At 37.3% G+C, this 15946-nt stretch overlaps 1 protein-coding gene across 1 annotated transcript in view; it reads right to left on the minus strand.

Annotated features, from left to right (window-relative positions):
• CNTN5 (contactin 5) overlaps positions 1 to 15946 on the minus strand; it is a 310963-nt gene that overhangs the window by 23234 nt on the left and 271783 nt on the right. The window contains exons 15-17 of the mRNA XM_058846829.1: positions 10821 to 10979; positions 10251 to 10400; positions 760 to 830 (exon numbers count right to left, since the gene is read on the minus strand). Coding sequence (XP_058702812.1) covers positions 760 to 830; positions 10251 to 10400; positions 10821 to 10979 — 380 coding nt within the window. The remainder of the gene's footprint in view (positions 1 to 759; positions 831 to 10250; positions 10401 to 10820; positions 10980 to 15946) is intronic.

Here is a 15946-nt window from a genome sequence, read left to right on the forward strand (position 1 = left end):
AACTGAAATCAGCTCTGTCTCAGATGTCTCTGGTAGCTGGTGTTGAAAAAGGCAGATGTCTCTTTAGATGTCCTAAAACTTGGTAATTGAAATAATTAGAATTTGGTGTGTCTTACTATGTGAGTCACTCTTCAAATTGGCTAAGATAAATTTTTTTTCTTTATAACCCCATATATTTATCTGATGGATTTTTCTTGAGTACGCATATATAAATGTATGTACGAATTTTTATGGATCTGAAACTGTTCATGATGAATCTAGAAGTTTTGAAAACTCCTTAAAAAAAGTCTCTGTCCTACTGGTTTTTTATGATTAGAAGGGAAAGCATCTCTCCCACTGGCATGACCATCACAAATATGTCCTTGACATTCTCCTTAGTCTATTTTTATTCAAAAATTAAGATTAATTGTTTTTTAATTGAAGTTCAAAAAATTTTTCAAGTCTTTCCTTCTCTTCTCTTAGCTATTATTTCATCTGGTGTTTACATAAGATCCAGAAAAATGAAATAAACCCAAGCAGTAAATCAGGAAGAAAAGCCTGACAAATTAGTAGAACTTCAGAGCTGATGCCATAATGTCTTCTACTCAGACCTCATGAACATCCACAGTACTTTGAAATTTTAGGCCATATTTAAGAGTGGTTATTTTGTGTTTATGTGTTGACAAGGTTTGTTGTAAGGAAACCCTAGCAGAGTACTCTTTGCTTTGGGCTCAAAGATGTTAACATGAAACAAAACCTTTAAACAGAAAAATCTCTTACCTCCCATGCTATTACTAATTCATGTCGCCTTCCACTTCTGCCACTTACATTAGCTGGAGGTGTCTTTGGCACTGTGTGCAAAAAGGAAAAACAAAGCAAAGCAAAACAAACCAGAATATCCAAATTATTGAAGTTTTCCCCATAGTAATAAGTTGCTGCAGAAGACATGAGACTGTTATTTCAGAACAGAAATAAAAACATAGCACTCTGAGGTAAATAAAATTTGCTCAGGATTCATTTCAGAGAATTGCATACACAAGTTAGAAAAATCAAACAAAACATAAGCTGACAAAGAAAATAATATTGGAATAAAAAACTGCTTAAGCACAATGTCTTCTGCAGATTGGTAAAAATTTCACTCTGCAGATCACCTAAGAGATAAAATAGGAATTATCTTGTTAATGTTTTTAATTTTTTAACAAACAACTTGAAATGCTATGAAACCTGATATATTTCAGATTTTGGGGAAAATCTTAGAACGTAATTAATAATGTCTCTATGATTTTTCAGGTAGTTAGTGATTTAGAATGTTTTAATTATTGTAAAACTATTTTTCATTGCTCTACTGGGGAGCCAACCTTCAGAAATTTTAAAGCAACCAACTTCAAACATCCCTCATGATTTCTTGCAAAATGCTGGAAGAAGTACTACGCACAGTTCTTGAAAAATAGAGCTAATCATTGCAGTTTTAAAGCAAATGAGCAATGGATGAAATTCTTTAAAGTAAATTGTAACTATCATCAACATTTTTATTTGGTTTATCATATTTTGCAAAATCAGAAATGTCACTTGTTCCATTTGGAATCATGTAATTTATATTACCTTATTATATTATTTATATTACAGTTTTTATTAAATCCTGCCTATCCACCAGATAAAGACTTCAGAAGTCATTTGGGTAGTCACTTTTTGAACCTTGAATTCCCCTATAAAGAACAGAAGCCTGATTCTGCTTTTCTTCATAAATGATGCAACTCTACATAGCATATGGATTGATTCTGATTCAAACTGTTGGAAAGGAGGCAGGTGCTATTTTTATCTGTGGCTCTTAGCAGACAGATAGGGGAGATTTGTAATGTGTTTCTCTTCAATACACCTTTGTTCATCTGGCAAATATGGTGCCTTTGACTTCCTTCCTTCCTTCCTTCCTTCCTTCCTTCCTTCCTTCCTTCCTTCCTTCCTTCCTTCCTTCCTTCCTTCCTTCCTTCCTTCCTTCCTTCCTTCCTTCCTTCCTTCCTTCCTTCCTTCCTTCCTTCCTTCCTTCCTTCCTTCCTTCCTTCCTTCCTTCCTTCCTTCCTTCCTTCCTTCCTTCCTTCCTTCCTTCCTTCCTTCCTTCCTTCCTTCCTTCCTTCCTTCCTTCCTTCCTTCCTTCCTTCCTTCCTTCCTTCCTTCCTTCCTTCCTTCCTTCCTTCCTTCCTTCCTTCCTTCCTTCCTTCCTTCCTTCCTTCCTTCCTTCCTTCCTTCCTTCCTTCCTTCCTTCCTTCCTTCCTTCCTTCCTTCCTTCCTTCCTTCCTTCCTTCCTTCCTTCCTTCCTTCCTTCCTTCCTTCCTTCCTTCCTTCCTTCCTTCCTTCCTTCCTTCCTTCCTTCCTTCCTTCCTTCCTTCCTTCCTTCCTTCCTTCCTTCCTTCCTTCCTTCCTTCCTTCCTTCCTTCCTTCCTTCCTTCCTTCCTTCCTTCCTTCCTTCCTTCCTTCCTTCCTTCCTTCCTTCCTTCCTTCCTTCCTTCCTTCCTTCCTTCCTTCCTTCCTTCCTTCCTTCCTTCCTTCCTTCCTTCCTTCCTTCCTTCCTTCCTTCCTTCCTTCCTTCCTTCCTTCCTTCCTTCCTTCCTTCCTTCCTTCCTTCCTTCCTTCCTTCCTTCCTTCCTTCCTTCCTTCCTTCCTTCCTTCCTTCCTTCCTTCCTTCCCTCCCTCCCTCCCTCCCTCCCTCCCTCCCTCCCTCCCTCCCTCCCTCCCTCCCTCCCTCCCTCCCTCCCTCCCTCCCTCCCTCCCTCCTTCCTTCCCTCCCTCCTTCCCTCCCTCCTTCCCTCCCTCCCTCCCTCCTTCCCTCCCTCCCTCCCTCCTTCCCTCCTTCCCTCCCTCCTTCCCTCCTTCCCTTCCTCGTTTCCTTCCTCGTTTCCTTCCTGTTTCTTTCCTTCCTTCCTGTTTCCTTTCAGAAACAGAATTTCCCTCTGGGTTTAAAAACAGAGTCAAAAGAATATAACCAATGTGCAACAGTGTGACAAATGTTCTAGCATGAAAAGATGCAGATGAAGCCTTATCTGACAGTTAATTAACATCCAAAAATTATGATGCTATCTCTAATGGAGCATATTTAAACCTTGTTTAGCACCCATTTTTCTCTTGCCTCTCTAAGGTATTTTTGGATAAATTATAGAGACAAATAGAGTTTTTATGTAGGTGCCTGCCACACTGGAAATTAGAGAGTATGCTGTACTCCTCTGAAGCATTCAACATGATGGACTTATTTAACCTGCAGCATCCTCTTTCTAGAGTTTTCTTGTTAACAGCATTGCAGACTGTGGCCCTATTTAAATGAATAAACGTTAAAAGAATAAAACTGTCAAAAGGATGAATTTCTTTTGCACAAAACTAAAATGTACACTCACACAGTGAAACTCTTTCAAATGAATAACCATTAAAAGAATAAATGTGTCAAAAGAATAAATTTCCTCTGCACTGCAGCGAAGCAGAGTATAGACAGTTAGAGGGAGACAGTTTAAAATGAGTAACTATTAAGTGAAGAAAACTATTAAAAGAAAACATTTTTTGCCAGGCACCAAGGCTGTACATCAGGCATGCTTTCAGCACCATCCCTTTAATATCAACGTTATATCTGAATTTACTCACTCATGGCCTAAGTTTGTTGCCATGCAATTAATGACTTCCCATTCTTTATGCTGCTAATTCTCAGCAGTGACACTCATGAACATGCACTTGCACCAAATACACAAATACGACACCTAAACTTGGCTCCTGGAGACAGGATACATGTGCCTGGGGAACAGGTTTGTTTAGGGTTTTTCAAAGCTGAGAAATTTGGTATTTTTTTTTTTCTGAATACATACACCCCCACACTTCGTGCAAACAAACAAAAATCTTGAAACAAATGTGACAGGAGTTTGAGTTGAATGTAAACAGCAGGGTTTTTTTTACTGTTTTCCATTTTCATGAAATTACTGTGATATGCTGGAAATGAAAGTCAAATTAAACTCTATTAAAACTTATCTCCTCTAAACCAAACAAAAAACTCATTAACATTTTCTCTAAGAGCAGGCATGGAAAATGTAGCCCTCAGCAGCCCTACAAAACATTTGACAAGATACTTAAGATATAAATGAAGAAAAGGTGATATGGAAGGATAAAACTTACACATGAAGCCATGACAATTGTTTAATAATTCATGCATATCTTATCGTTGCAAGCTAAATATGGATGAAAAGCAGACAGTTTTAGTTTTGGATGAAATATCTATAAAGAATTGCTATTGCTGAGGGTTTTATGTATGGGAACAGTGGTTATAAAGTGCTAAAAAATACTGATGGTGTCATCTATATATTTTAAACCTATTTTTAACATAAAACATTTAAATGGAGAAGCTTTTGAAATGGTGGGTAATACTGACACCACAAACATATGGGTAGATGTTCACTTTCCTTCCAGACTTCCACTGCATCCAATTTTTTCAAAGTTGGTCTGTGCTTTATGGTGATTTAATCAGATTTAAAAAAATTCCTTTCCCTTCAGTCTGCATGGCTGATGGCTTATCTGTGGGGTATTTTTAATTTATTTTTTAAATTAAAATGGTGGACTGCAAAGATGACCTGATTCAAAGATTTTTTTGTACTCAATTTTGGGAAAAATATTAAAGCTTATTAAGTATTTAATCTTCACATTACAACAAATGAAGCAGAGATATTTGAGTTAAAAATGTATAGTTTGTATTTTGCTTCAATTATTAAAAATAAAAAAAATAAAACTAGAAATACAGATGAGAGTATTGGAGCTTGAGGTGACAGAGATTTTTAATTTTAATCCAAAATTATTATTTTCATTCTAATTTGCTATAGAAAATAAATAACCATTTTGTTTAAAAGCAGTTTTATACTCTGTGCTTTTAAGGCAGTGAATGAACTAAAAACAAAGTTTTAAACTAACTATAGGTTCCTTTCCTAATAGAAAGGAAAATATCACACTGAACCTGGAAAAGCTGAAAGTATTTTTAAGCCAATTCATGCTCTTTTTAGCATTCCAGCCTTGTAAGTAAATTTTTAAAATGTTATTGAATGAATAATTAATAATTTAAAAGTGTTTCTGTTTGTGTCTTGGTCTGTTTGTTATTTTTTTTCCCTTAAGGAAATGTCTAGTGTGTTATTTCAATATGTTTTGTTTATTACCAAGAAAAAATACACATTCTTCATTTTGTAATCCGTCTTAATTTTTGGGCAGAACAAAAGTCTTTAGCAGCCAAAATTATAATTAATTACAATTGAGTAAAAATGATTGCATTATTGCAGCAGAAACTTGAATCTAGATTTGGTCCCTATCCTTTATTAGGAAATAGATGAGCTAAAGGGAAGACAAAGAGAAGTCTTACAAAACTCATGTTTTTAGACTAAGAGATGTTAATATGAGAGACCCAAATTTATAGTTTATAGTTATACTATAGTTTATAGTATATTTTGATATGATTCCAGAATTCCCAAATCCTTATTCCATACTTAGTTCACTTGGTCTTTCTTATTCTGCTTGAATCCTGTATTTTTAAGTTATTTTCAACATGGACATTTTTTATATAAATTCTGAAACTTCTGTCAAATAAAGGAAAATTAAGGAAAATGTTGATATTGCTACACTTTTTTGGGGGATAAAAAATAAACTTGTCTTTAATCCTTAAGAAATGACTTGTACATTCTTTCAAGGGTTGCTGTTGCTGTTGCTGTTACTTATTTATTTTAAAGCTTTTTATAACTTAAGATACAGATGTAGTTTGAAAAACAACACTTTTTAGCCATTTAAGAGATATGGGCAGGGGTAAGAGGGCTTATCACCAGCTTGGCAAAACTTTTTAATGTGAGACCAAAGTTATAACATATTCATAACATAGTTTTTTCCTCTCAGCTGCTTTCCATTCCTCCTCTACATGCATGTATGTATGTGTGTGTGTGTACATCTCCTGCAGTACACATCTAGGAAACAGGAGGCTGTTAAGTGAAAATGCTTTCACTCTGTGAAAAACCAGCCCTCAAGTAGTCACCCTCCCAGCATAACAAGACACATCTCACCTGTTCAGGAATGAAGCGTACAACATGCCAACATCTCAGAAGAGGATGACACACATATTCAACTGCTGGAAAACAAGGATGCCACTTGGCATCCTTGGTCGCAGCATCTGAAATGCTGTTCTAATTTCCTCTGTATTATTAACATTTGTAATATTACAATTGAATTCAGTTCTATTCACTGACAAGAGGGTCATATGTGACTGCAGGACTCTGAATTGTCTCCAAATCACCACCTATAGGGCTGAAATCCCGAATGCTGTGGCATACGAATATGCTATGGGACAAAAGCAGGTGCCTTCTGCTCCATCTTCTGTCGCATGCACATTTGGATTCCTTGTCAATATTATTTTGAGCCTGCAATCCAAAGCCTAAGTAGCCTCCAGTAAGTGATTACAGCCTACTTTCTCCTTTTGTTTTTCTTCATGGAAAAAGCACATTTTCTACAAAGGCTTTAGTAGACCATGTCATTATCTGCAAATGTCCCACATACAGCAGGCTACTTCTTTATTTTTTTCCTATTGCAAAAGTAGTTTTGGTAATTGGAAAAGCTGGAACTTCTTTTACACAAATCACAAATTAAACTACTCCCAACAACAAAACAAAAACCCCTGAAAATAAAACCAGTCTAAAATGGCCAACTTTTTTCCTGGGACAGAGACATTTCCTGTTACGCTGTGAAGGAATTCTAGCTGAGAATAAGGACAACTTAATGGAACATAAGGACTTATTAAAAATAAAGCCAGTGTTCAGTCTGTTACTAATAGAGTGCATTACATTGTTACCTCATAAAATCAAGTTTGCATGCATGATTAACAGGTTAAACTTTGATTCTACTCAATTTCTCTCTCTCCATGTTTCCCCATGAATAGATAATGTAATTGATGCTTTGCCCCCAGGCTTCAAATGCCCCGACTGTCTTGGTGGAATGCCAGACGTATTTAAATTCATGTTATTGTCTCTTTGCAACTTGTGGACCTGTAAAATATGTATCAAGGCTAGAGTTGACAGAAATGCAGCAGCTGGCTGTAAGTTAGATGTGCCAGAAAATTGTGGTATTATCTGTTCCAATGGAAGTAGCAATGAAAAGCAATCATGTTAACTAAATATGAGCTAAGTAACAAGATTAGAGTTTAATTAAAAAATTAAAGCAAGTCAAAACTTGTTTATTATTCTGTTGGTTTCCTTACACCATCTGAATTATTATTTTCATAGGTATTTTTAGATAATGGAATGATATAAGGTGTTGTTACTGTCTTGGATAAGCAGTGAAAAAATAAGTGAGGTGTGGGGATAAAAAAAGACTTTTGTCTCCAGTCAAATTATTTGTGCCATTAAACCACAGATGCAGATTTCCATTAAAGTGTAAAATAATGGAACCAGAATCATACATTTGCTGCCTCTGTGGATTGTCTACACAGCTACCATTCAGCCTGATGGGTCTCAACTCTTACCTGAACATGCGTCACAGTTACTTTCTCAGCTTGTAGATGAGTATTTCTGTATTTCTTCCCAGTGCAGGGGAAACCTGCCTGTTTGCACTTGTGGGACACATCTACCATCAGTGCACATAGGCAGGTTTTTCTGCCTGGGTCATGAGTAGGGAGGTTCATGCCATGTAATTTCTGAAATCTGACCTATCACATAAATGTCCTTTAAGAATTGAGAACTATGATACTTGAACTAGGCATCATGCTAATAGACAGTTTCCCTTGAAGCTTCCAGATAAAAAAAAATTAGTAATAGAGAGATTGTGAAAAATAATGGATCAATGGGTTCACTAAGACAGGAAATTATGTACTAACTTGAAAACCCATATGAAAACTGTTATAAGCCAATGAAAACTCTTACTGGTTTCCTGTCTCTTTGCCATCTGAAAACTGAATCAAGGGTGATAATTCCCAAAATTAGTGAAAGGCATTTTGGAACACAGAGGCAGCAGACTCTGAATTTCAGGAATAGCCAAAGTTCAGGAAAAACTGACTGCCTAAATGAAGCTGATTATGAAGGCTCTGACATTTCAAGAGTGCCATGCATATTATGTGCAGTATGCCATTTTCAAAGAACTATATGTATAACAGTTTGGGCTTTTAAATTTTATTTGGTTCTTTATTTAAAGCAGAATCCATTGTTTTATTGTTCCAATTTAACAATCTCCGTGCAGATTATAGATTGTTTCTTGACTTAAAGGCTCTGTTCTTTCTGATGGTGATAATGGTGAAATATTCCCCAGAAATGAATACCAAGCACCAGATGAAAATTCATCACCACATTGCATGTTTTGTCTTTCCCGTAATTTTTTCTGCTGATCAATATTATGATTTATCAATTCATTTTTACGGAGGTAAAGTTGTAGAGAACATTGAAAATGAGTATGCATTAAGGAGAGTTTCACTTGAGAATATGTTTTAGTAAACAGGGCCTTAGTTAAACATTGGACAAGAAGAAGAAGGAGCCTAAAAACACAACAGCTGGGTGAAAACTAACATTTTCAAACTGCACTTTGTCAGAAAAACTTAAGCCCACAGTTTGACTACACTAGGTCAATTAAAATACTGAACCATCCTCGTGAAAACAGGGAAAATATTCCTCAGTCTGAAAGAGCATAATAGTGGGGTGCAACCTATTTCAGGATAAACTTTTTCCAGAATATTTTTGTCCTCTCTGATATGTATCATCTGAATAAATAGAAAAGTTTTTCAAACATTAGGGTCCAGAAGAATTTGTACTACCAATGAAATATGGTACAAAATTAAGGAAAGAATAATGGTGGTGAAAAAAGGGAGGTTGTAAAAAAATAATTCAAGATAAAACTACCTTGTGCTTTTTATTTAATTTTCATTTCCTCCTTTTCTTAATGGAACAAAGTATGGAGCATCTGAAGCTTCTGCTATCAAGTTGCTGAATTTCACACTGTGGGGAGCTTGAAGAAGATGAGGGGGACAATTTGAAATGAAACATCTTTCGACATGCATGAATAGGAATCAAATCACTGCAGTGCTGTTCTGTGATTGTACAGTGAAATTTAATATGAGCTAGCAAATATGCTGTTATTTAAGGAAGGAGAACATAAATATGTCTTATTACAACTGCAGATAAGTTTGTTAGACTTCATCTGAAATAAAGCATCCAATTTCAGGTGCCACAGTGTGAAAGACATTGATTAACTAGTTCAAATTCAGGGAAGGCCACTGGTGGAGGGGAGCCTGGAGCAGTTGCATTGTGAGGAGAGACTGGGGAAGCTGGGCTTGTCCAGCCTGGAGCAGAGATAGTCTGGTGGGGGACCTAACAGCAGCTCCCAGTGCCTGTGGGGAGGTCACTGAGGAGGTAGGAATGAGGTCTTCACAGTGGTGCAACAAATTAGTTCAAAATTATTCAACTGATGAAACATCAAAACACAAAATAATCTGTCCAGGCATCCTAAATAACACAGAAGAATGAAGAATAAACTGAAAGTGTTCTGACATGTCGTTCTCATCTGAGGCTTTGTCCAAATCCTATCTCTATCTCTTTCTGCTTCTTAAAATATGTCTAAGTGCCTAGGTATTTTACTCAGATTCCCAGTCCTTCTTTATCTTCTTTATCTTCCTTTGTTCTGCCTAATTTATCATAAAGGATTTAAAATCTTATGAGTTCATTGTAACTTTCAAGAGACCTAAATAGGATATTTTGTTTTTTTGGTCTCCCACAGTATCATCCTAATTAGAAATACAATGAAATTTATTAAAATGTAGTAACTGTTCACAGTAGAGTGTGCAAGACAAAGAAAGACTTTGAATACAAGGTGTTTTAAATTAAGCAGCTTTTTATGACTTCCCTATCTTGCTGAAAACATTCCATGCTCTGTCAGTCAGAGAAGTGAAAAATTTGAGGAAGAGGCTGCTTAGGAGCAGTTGTTTGAAGACACTGCAAAACAGCCTAATTTAAGGGCAGCAGTACTTTATCAGAGGGAAGACAGCAATGGCTTAAGCGTAAGATAAAAAGTAAGGCAGCTCAGATGAAGTAGAAGAGCAGGGAATGATTTTATTTGAAATTTCTGTAAGTTAAACAACATTCCTGCAATTAAAACAGACTCCCCACTACAAAGAATATCACCTTGGAACTGTGATTATTGGACACACACATGTGTACCAAAGCGATTAGGCCCATTATTACATTAAAGCAGTTCTTTTTTCTGATGGTGCTGTAAAAATAACCTTTTTATCCCGTCCTTACCTGCTTCATTGGTTCTGATCACTCGTGATGGTGCACTTGGGTCTCCAGTTCCAATTTTATTGGTTGCTACTACTCTGAACTCATACTCCACCCAAGGGTTCAGTTCCACAGCCATAGCAGACTCCATGTCACCACTTATCAGATCTGGAACTGCAGACAGTAAAGACATGGAGAGGTCACTCAGAAATCTGAAGCTGACGTGCAGTATCTTGATAGAAAGCAGAGTTTGTGGTACAACATGGTCATTAGAAATGACCGACATCAAGGATCTAATATGTCAGAAATCGCAGCTAGGTTTTTGGCACTGTAGTATTCCTGAAAAGACACAGATTGAAGGATTTAGGTGAGAGCATTCTGCTTATTCACAGATGTATCGTGGCAGGTGTCTTTGTACTGTCCTTTCAGAGCTGTTGCTAAGTAACACAAAAGGAATAAAAAAAAGAAAAAAAATCAGTGATTTTAATTTGTCATTGTTTTCTTATGAGTATCTGTTCCTGTAGTTGCCAATGATTATTACTGTTATGATCAGGAGTTTCGAACAGTCTACTTGTGTTTGAAAATTTTTCTCACCTGTTTTTACGGTCTGCCAGCCAAGAGAAAATGGACTGCGTGCTTGCAGGTTGTAGAGGGAGATAGGGCTGTGATTGTCTGCCCCAGGACTCCAGGAGAGTGTTGCTGTTGTGTCTGTTATTTCCTCCACTATTACAACCCCTGGGGGACCAGGAGGACCTAGAAATAAAGTGGAATAGTCAAACAGACTACACCATCATCGTGGATGTGCAGCATTAATACAGGAGATGCATTCTGTAGGGACCCGCTGGAGTTCCATATCCGTGAAACACGAGAGCTAAGATAACATCATGGAGATACCTCATTTCCACGATTTCTGATGGGAAACTGTGATTGTTGATGTTCTTTAGAAGCTGCATGAGTGAACATCAATTATCTTGTCAGAGTGACAGTAGAAGAACTAAAAAAAGAAGCAGATTAAAAAAACACCCCTAAAATGCCATTATAATTGTTCTGAACCTAATAGTAGAAGAAAAAAAGAGGAACTTTAAGAAGCATCCAGGCTAGACTGAACTGTCGCAATCACCTCTTCTCTTTGTGTGAGACTTGTCAATGGGAAAGACAGATTGTAAGAAAAATGAAGCACAGGAGGATGTTCTTCACGAAGAACAATAATATTACCAATACCTGAATCAAGAATACAACATTCATCCTTTTTCTCAAATTCACCCACTCAGGAAAGCTGCATGGATTCCTGCTGGAAGTTCATTAACTGTTTGATTGAAAGCTACTAAAACTAAAATAAAAACCCAAACCCAAGTATTTTAAAAGCTGAAAATTACTTAGGGGCCATTAAAACCCAACAAAAATCACATGAAAATGTCTTAATTTGAAAAGTAAAGGATTATTTTTTTCCATTTAGCTTCTCTAAGTGAGAATATGCTAATCACAATGTATAGCCTAGTCAGGTCTCTGGTAACAAAAATGACTTTGCAAAGAAAAATGTGGCTGTAACATCCCACTCCTATCCATAGTTTTCTTATTTAATTTTTCTTGATGATTGGTATGACTGGTGTTTGAAAACATTGTCCATTTACACTTGCCGAACTAAATTGGAGGCAAGTTTGTCTTTGATCCTGGGTCAGGATCCTTGTCCATAATCATTTTTAGACAGATGTTTTGGGGAAACTATGTCTCTATCATGTGTAAATGCAAAACAAACCTCTTTCCTGTGGTTTCTTATACTTAAAAGCTTATATAAGTCCTGGAGGACAGAACTTGATACTTCCATAAAATAATCATATTATTAATAGCTATAATTATTTATGGAAAATATATATTTTTTGGCATCCAAGGCCCTTCTAATTGTTTTCCATCTTCTTGTTAAAGGCTGATGTTTTCCTTCTGCTCCTACACAGATGGAGGACTGTGAAATCAGAAGTGCACCAATGGACACTTTCTCCCAGAATGGAGCTGCAGGAAGGGAACAAAACTTCATTATTAGAAAGCCACTGATGGTACACTTTTGAGGGAGCCCAGTGCTGTTTGAACATATCATGAGCTACAGCAGAATAGGACCATTGTAAACCTCCATTCCTCTGAGCTCTGGTGAGTGGTGTGGTCCCACCTGCTGAAATGTCAGAGCTCAGCACCTGCAGATCAAAGCGGCAAATGCAGGGATCTGGTGTCTCCTTTTGAAGTTAAAGCCAGTATTTCTGCACTACAGAGTTTATCATTTTTATATCTTAGCGCTATTTCATGCAATCAAATCTTTTACTGGCTGGGTTTCTCAGTCCAAGACTAGAAACAAATTCATCTGAACATCAAGGGATAAAAAAAACCCCATTATTGAAGTACTTGTATATACTGTGAATTTTTGTCATTTGCGGCTGCTGACTCAATCTCCATCCTCTACTGTTTCAGGCTATCTGCTGATGTAGGAAAATATCACTGAATATTATATTTCTTCTGATATGCCTTCAACTAAAACATGGTTACACAAACTGTGACAGCATAGGATCAGAATTTTCTAATAGCTGGACTCAATATCTTCCGAGTGAAAGAAACATTGAGTCCTATAAATGAGAGAGCAAATTGTGCTATTCACTTGCCTCTATTTGCTTGGCAATGATCTACAAGCAACTAATTGACAATAAAATGTTGGAAACATATGACATTTAGAAATAATAGCAACAAAAAAGAGAAAAAATGTTTGAAATTCAGGAGATTCAATTCAGTAAATTTTAGTACTATGGATATATGACGGAAGAATATTTTCTTCACAACACACTGCAGTCTTCACAGGAGCTTGGGGTATGGCTCTGGGCCATAGCAAGAACTAGGAATAAGCTTTCCCACTTCCATGGACAATGAACATCTTTGCTGGGAATCTCTCCCCTTGCTCTGCCTGCTCACCAGGCTTAACTTTGGTGCTGTCAGTGCCTTTGATGGAGCCACAAGCAATGACTGGAATAAGATAGTGCCACCCCTTGGACACCTTGCAGCACTTGGCCTTCCAGAGTCCCATTTCATTTGCAGTGCAAGTGTCTTGCTTTTATTCCTGGCAGAAAACATGGCAGAAAAATGTGTTCTCTGCAGTCCTGCCTTCCTGCCAAGTGTTTGCTGTTTCTTGCTGGGAAGCACCAGGTCCGATCTTTGTCTCAGAATAGAAAGTCCTGGGGCTAATTTAATAAAATAGGGTGATTCTTCAATCTCCATTCTCTACTGTTTCAGGCTATCTGTTGATGTAGGAAAATATTAGTGAAATTTTTATTTGTAGCCATGAGGGAAAGTTTAGAGGAAAGCTGGGATTTTGATACAATCATATGCTTTTACTGGGTTGGAGCCCTAGGCCCAGAATTATATGATGGTCCCAAGCAAAAACAAAATTAAAGGGAAACATTTTAGTACATTTCCTTTATAACAATATTTCTCCCATGCACTCTGAATATTGCTGAAGAGTTTCTAGTCACTGTATTATAACAAAAGAATACGCACCTTGCTTATATTAAAGGTTGTAAAATAATATTTATGCAGACATCCACTGCTAAATTCTCAATATATTTTGTTGTCAGAGTTCTCATGTTTTTTAAATGCTTTAAATGCATTCCTAGGCATGACAATGTGTCATTATGCTTTCGGAGATGTGTGCTCTTACACAGTCTGCAGGGTGACTGCTAAAAAGCATTTCAATTTCCAACAGCAGGCATTCTTGAAAGTGGATTAATAAAGGACAAAGGCCTCAGTGATGACAAATGTATGACAGTTAGCCAGGACATGAGTGCTATGCAGATGTCACTCATTTTTGTAGAAATCTCATTAAATTTGGTGCTTGGATGTAATCATTCATGGTGTCAGTCAGACAGCTAATGCAGAAAGGCTTTTCTCCCAAGGGCTGTGTTATTGCTCAGGATCTCTAAAACAATTTTTTAGCTGAGAACAGCCAATTGAGGAAAAAATGCATGGTCTGTTCAAATGCTTATCTAGAAGCTAGACAGAAAATGACTGGTCATAAATGCACTATAGTTCAGTTGACCTTCATGAAGAAGACATTTGGGGTTGTGATAGGCTCTTACACAACTCTAGGAGCACTGGAAACACACTGTCAAGGATATAAGTCAGTTATCTCCTTTCAGAGCAATTCCATAGATTGATACTTCATTTCAGGACATGCATGACTGCATTTTGGCAAATTTGTTTTATGTGTCTATTGTTGGAATGATCATCCTGAGAGGTCATTAGATTTCTTGTCAGGATACAACGTTAATGCGAGAGTTCTTGAAAAACAATTACCAGTAATAGCTGTAGTCATTCAGTGAGGCAGTGCCCTTTCCTGTGAATCCCAGAATATGTACTGCTGCCTGACCAGGAGAATTCTTACTTTTACCAAACAGCTAAGAAGCCTGTTATGTAGGAGTTCGCAAACACAAATTCTTGCCCTGAAGGTTTTTGCTTTTTGAAGGTGCACTGGCTTGTCATCAAAAAGGTGAGAGGCTGAGAAAAAGAGGATAAGAAAGAGGCAGTAGCTACAGAATACTGGGAAAGGCACATAAAACTGCTGCATAAAACGGGAGCTTGACTGTTGCAGGATAAATCCCTTTTGCTGCATCCAGCTGTGACAGATGATGTGTTTGCACATGGTTTGCACATGGTGGAGGACATGATGGAGAGAAATCTGGATGTATAGTAGACACTAGATTTAGTTTTAGATTTAGATTTATGTTAGAATTATGTTAGAATGCTATATTTAGATTTAGACTCTGGATTTAGCGGATACATCCATAACACCAGTCCCTCCATATGTGGTTTCTGTAAGGTACATAAGGGCTGTGGGCAGATGGAGAGGTTATAACCCAGACAGTGTCAGGATAGACAGGAAGGTTAGGCTTAGGGTTGGAATGTAAGAAATAGAAGACATTGACTGACTATTTCAACTTGCATAGTCTCAACTCATTCAGGGTTGAGGGTCAAAATAAATCCCTGGTGTTCTGCCTGAGAAGTCCTTAAGTGGTGCCTCTGCCATGCTGTGCCCCTTTGCCCTAATGACTTTTCTGCCTTGTGCAAACCTAAATATAGTGAATTTGGATGAGGCAACCTTGGGAGCTGCTGATTTTTGTGAGCTCAGATTCCAGACTGCAGTTCAGAACCTCTGAGCTGGATTTTTGTGTAGCAGTAGTTGTTGACACAAATGTATGGACAGCGCAGGGAACTTGAATTTCATCTAAGGTGTAAAAGCACTGGCAGCCTAGGAATTGATCATGGATGACATTGCTAACAGGTCCCAAATACAGTAAGAGCCTGAGTTTTGGAAGTGTCTTTCTTTGGCATGGCCTGCTGACCTTTAGTGCTTCAGGGCATCCCTTGCCAGCTGTCCCATCCCTGGTCCATGCTGTTTCCTTCACTCTCTGCAGTCCTACTGTGGGCACCAGCACTCCTAGGACTACATGTGTCTCTTTTAGGCACTAAGTTAATAAACATCTGATCTCTAATTTAGTATTTGTTTCTAGACACTTTTTTGACTGAAGTAAGTTCATATCTTTAAACCAATGCTTGTAAAGAAAGCTTCTCAGAACAAAGGACCATTTTTAAACTCTTGAAACAAAAGGTTTTTAAACATATGAATCTATTTCCCTGTCATATAATTAAAAATATTTTAAAAAAGAAAATTAAGGTCCTATTATAAGATC

Source organism: Poecile atricapillus, chromosome 1 (assembly GCF_030490865.1).
Source record: "Poecile atricapillus isolate bPoeAtr1 chromosome 1, bPoeAtr1.hap1, whole genome shotgun sequence".
NCBI classification, from domain to species: domain Eukaryota; kingdom Metazoa; phylum Chordata; class Aves; order Passeriformes; family Paridae; genus Poecile; species Poecile atricapillus.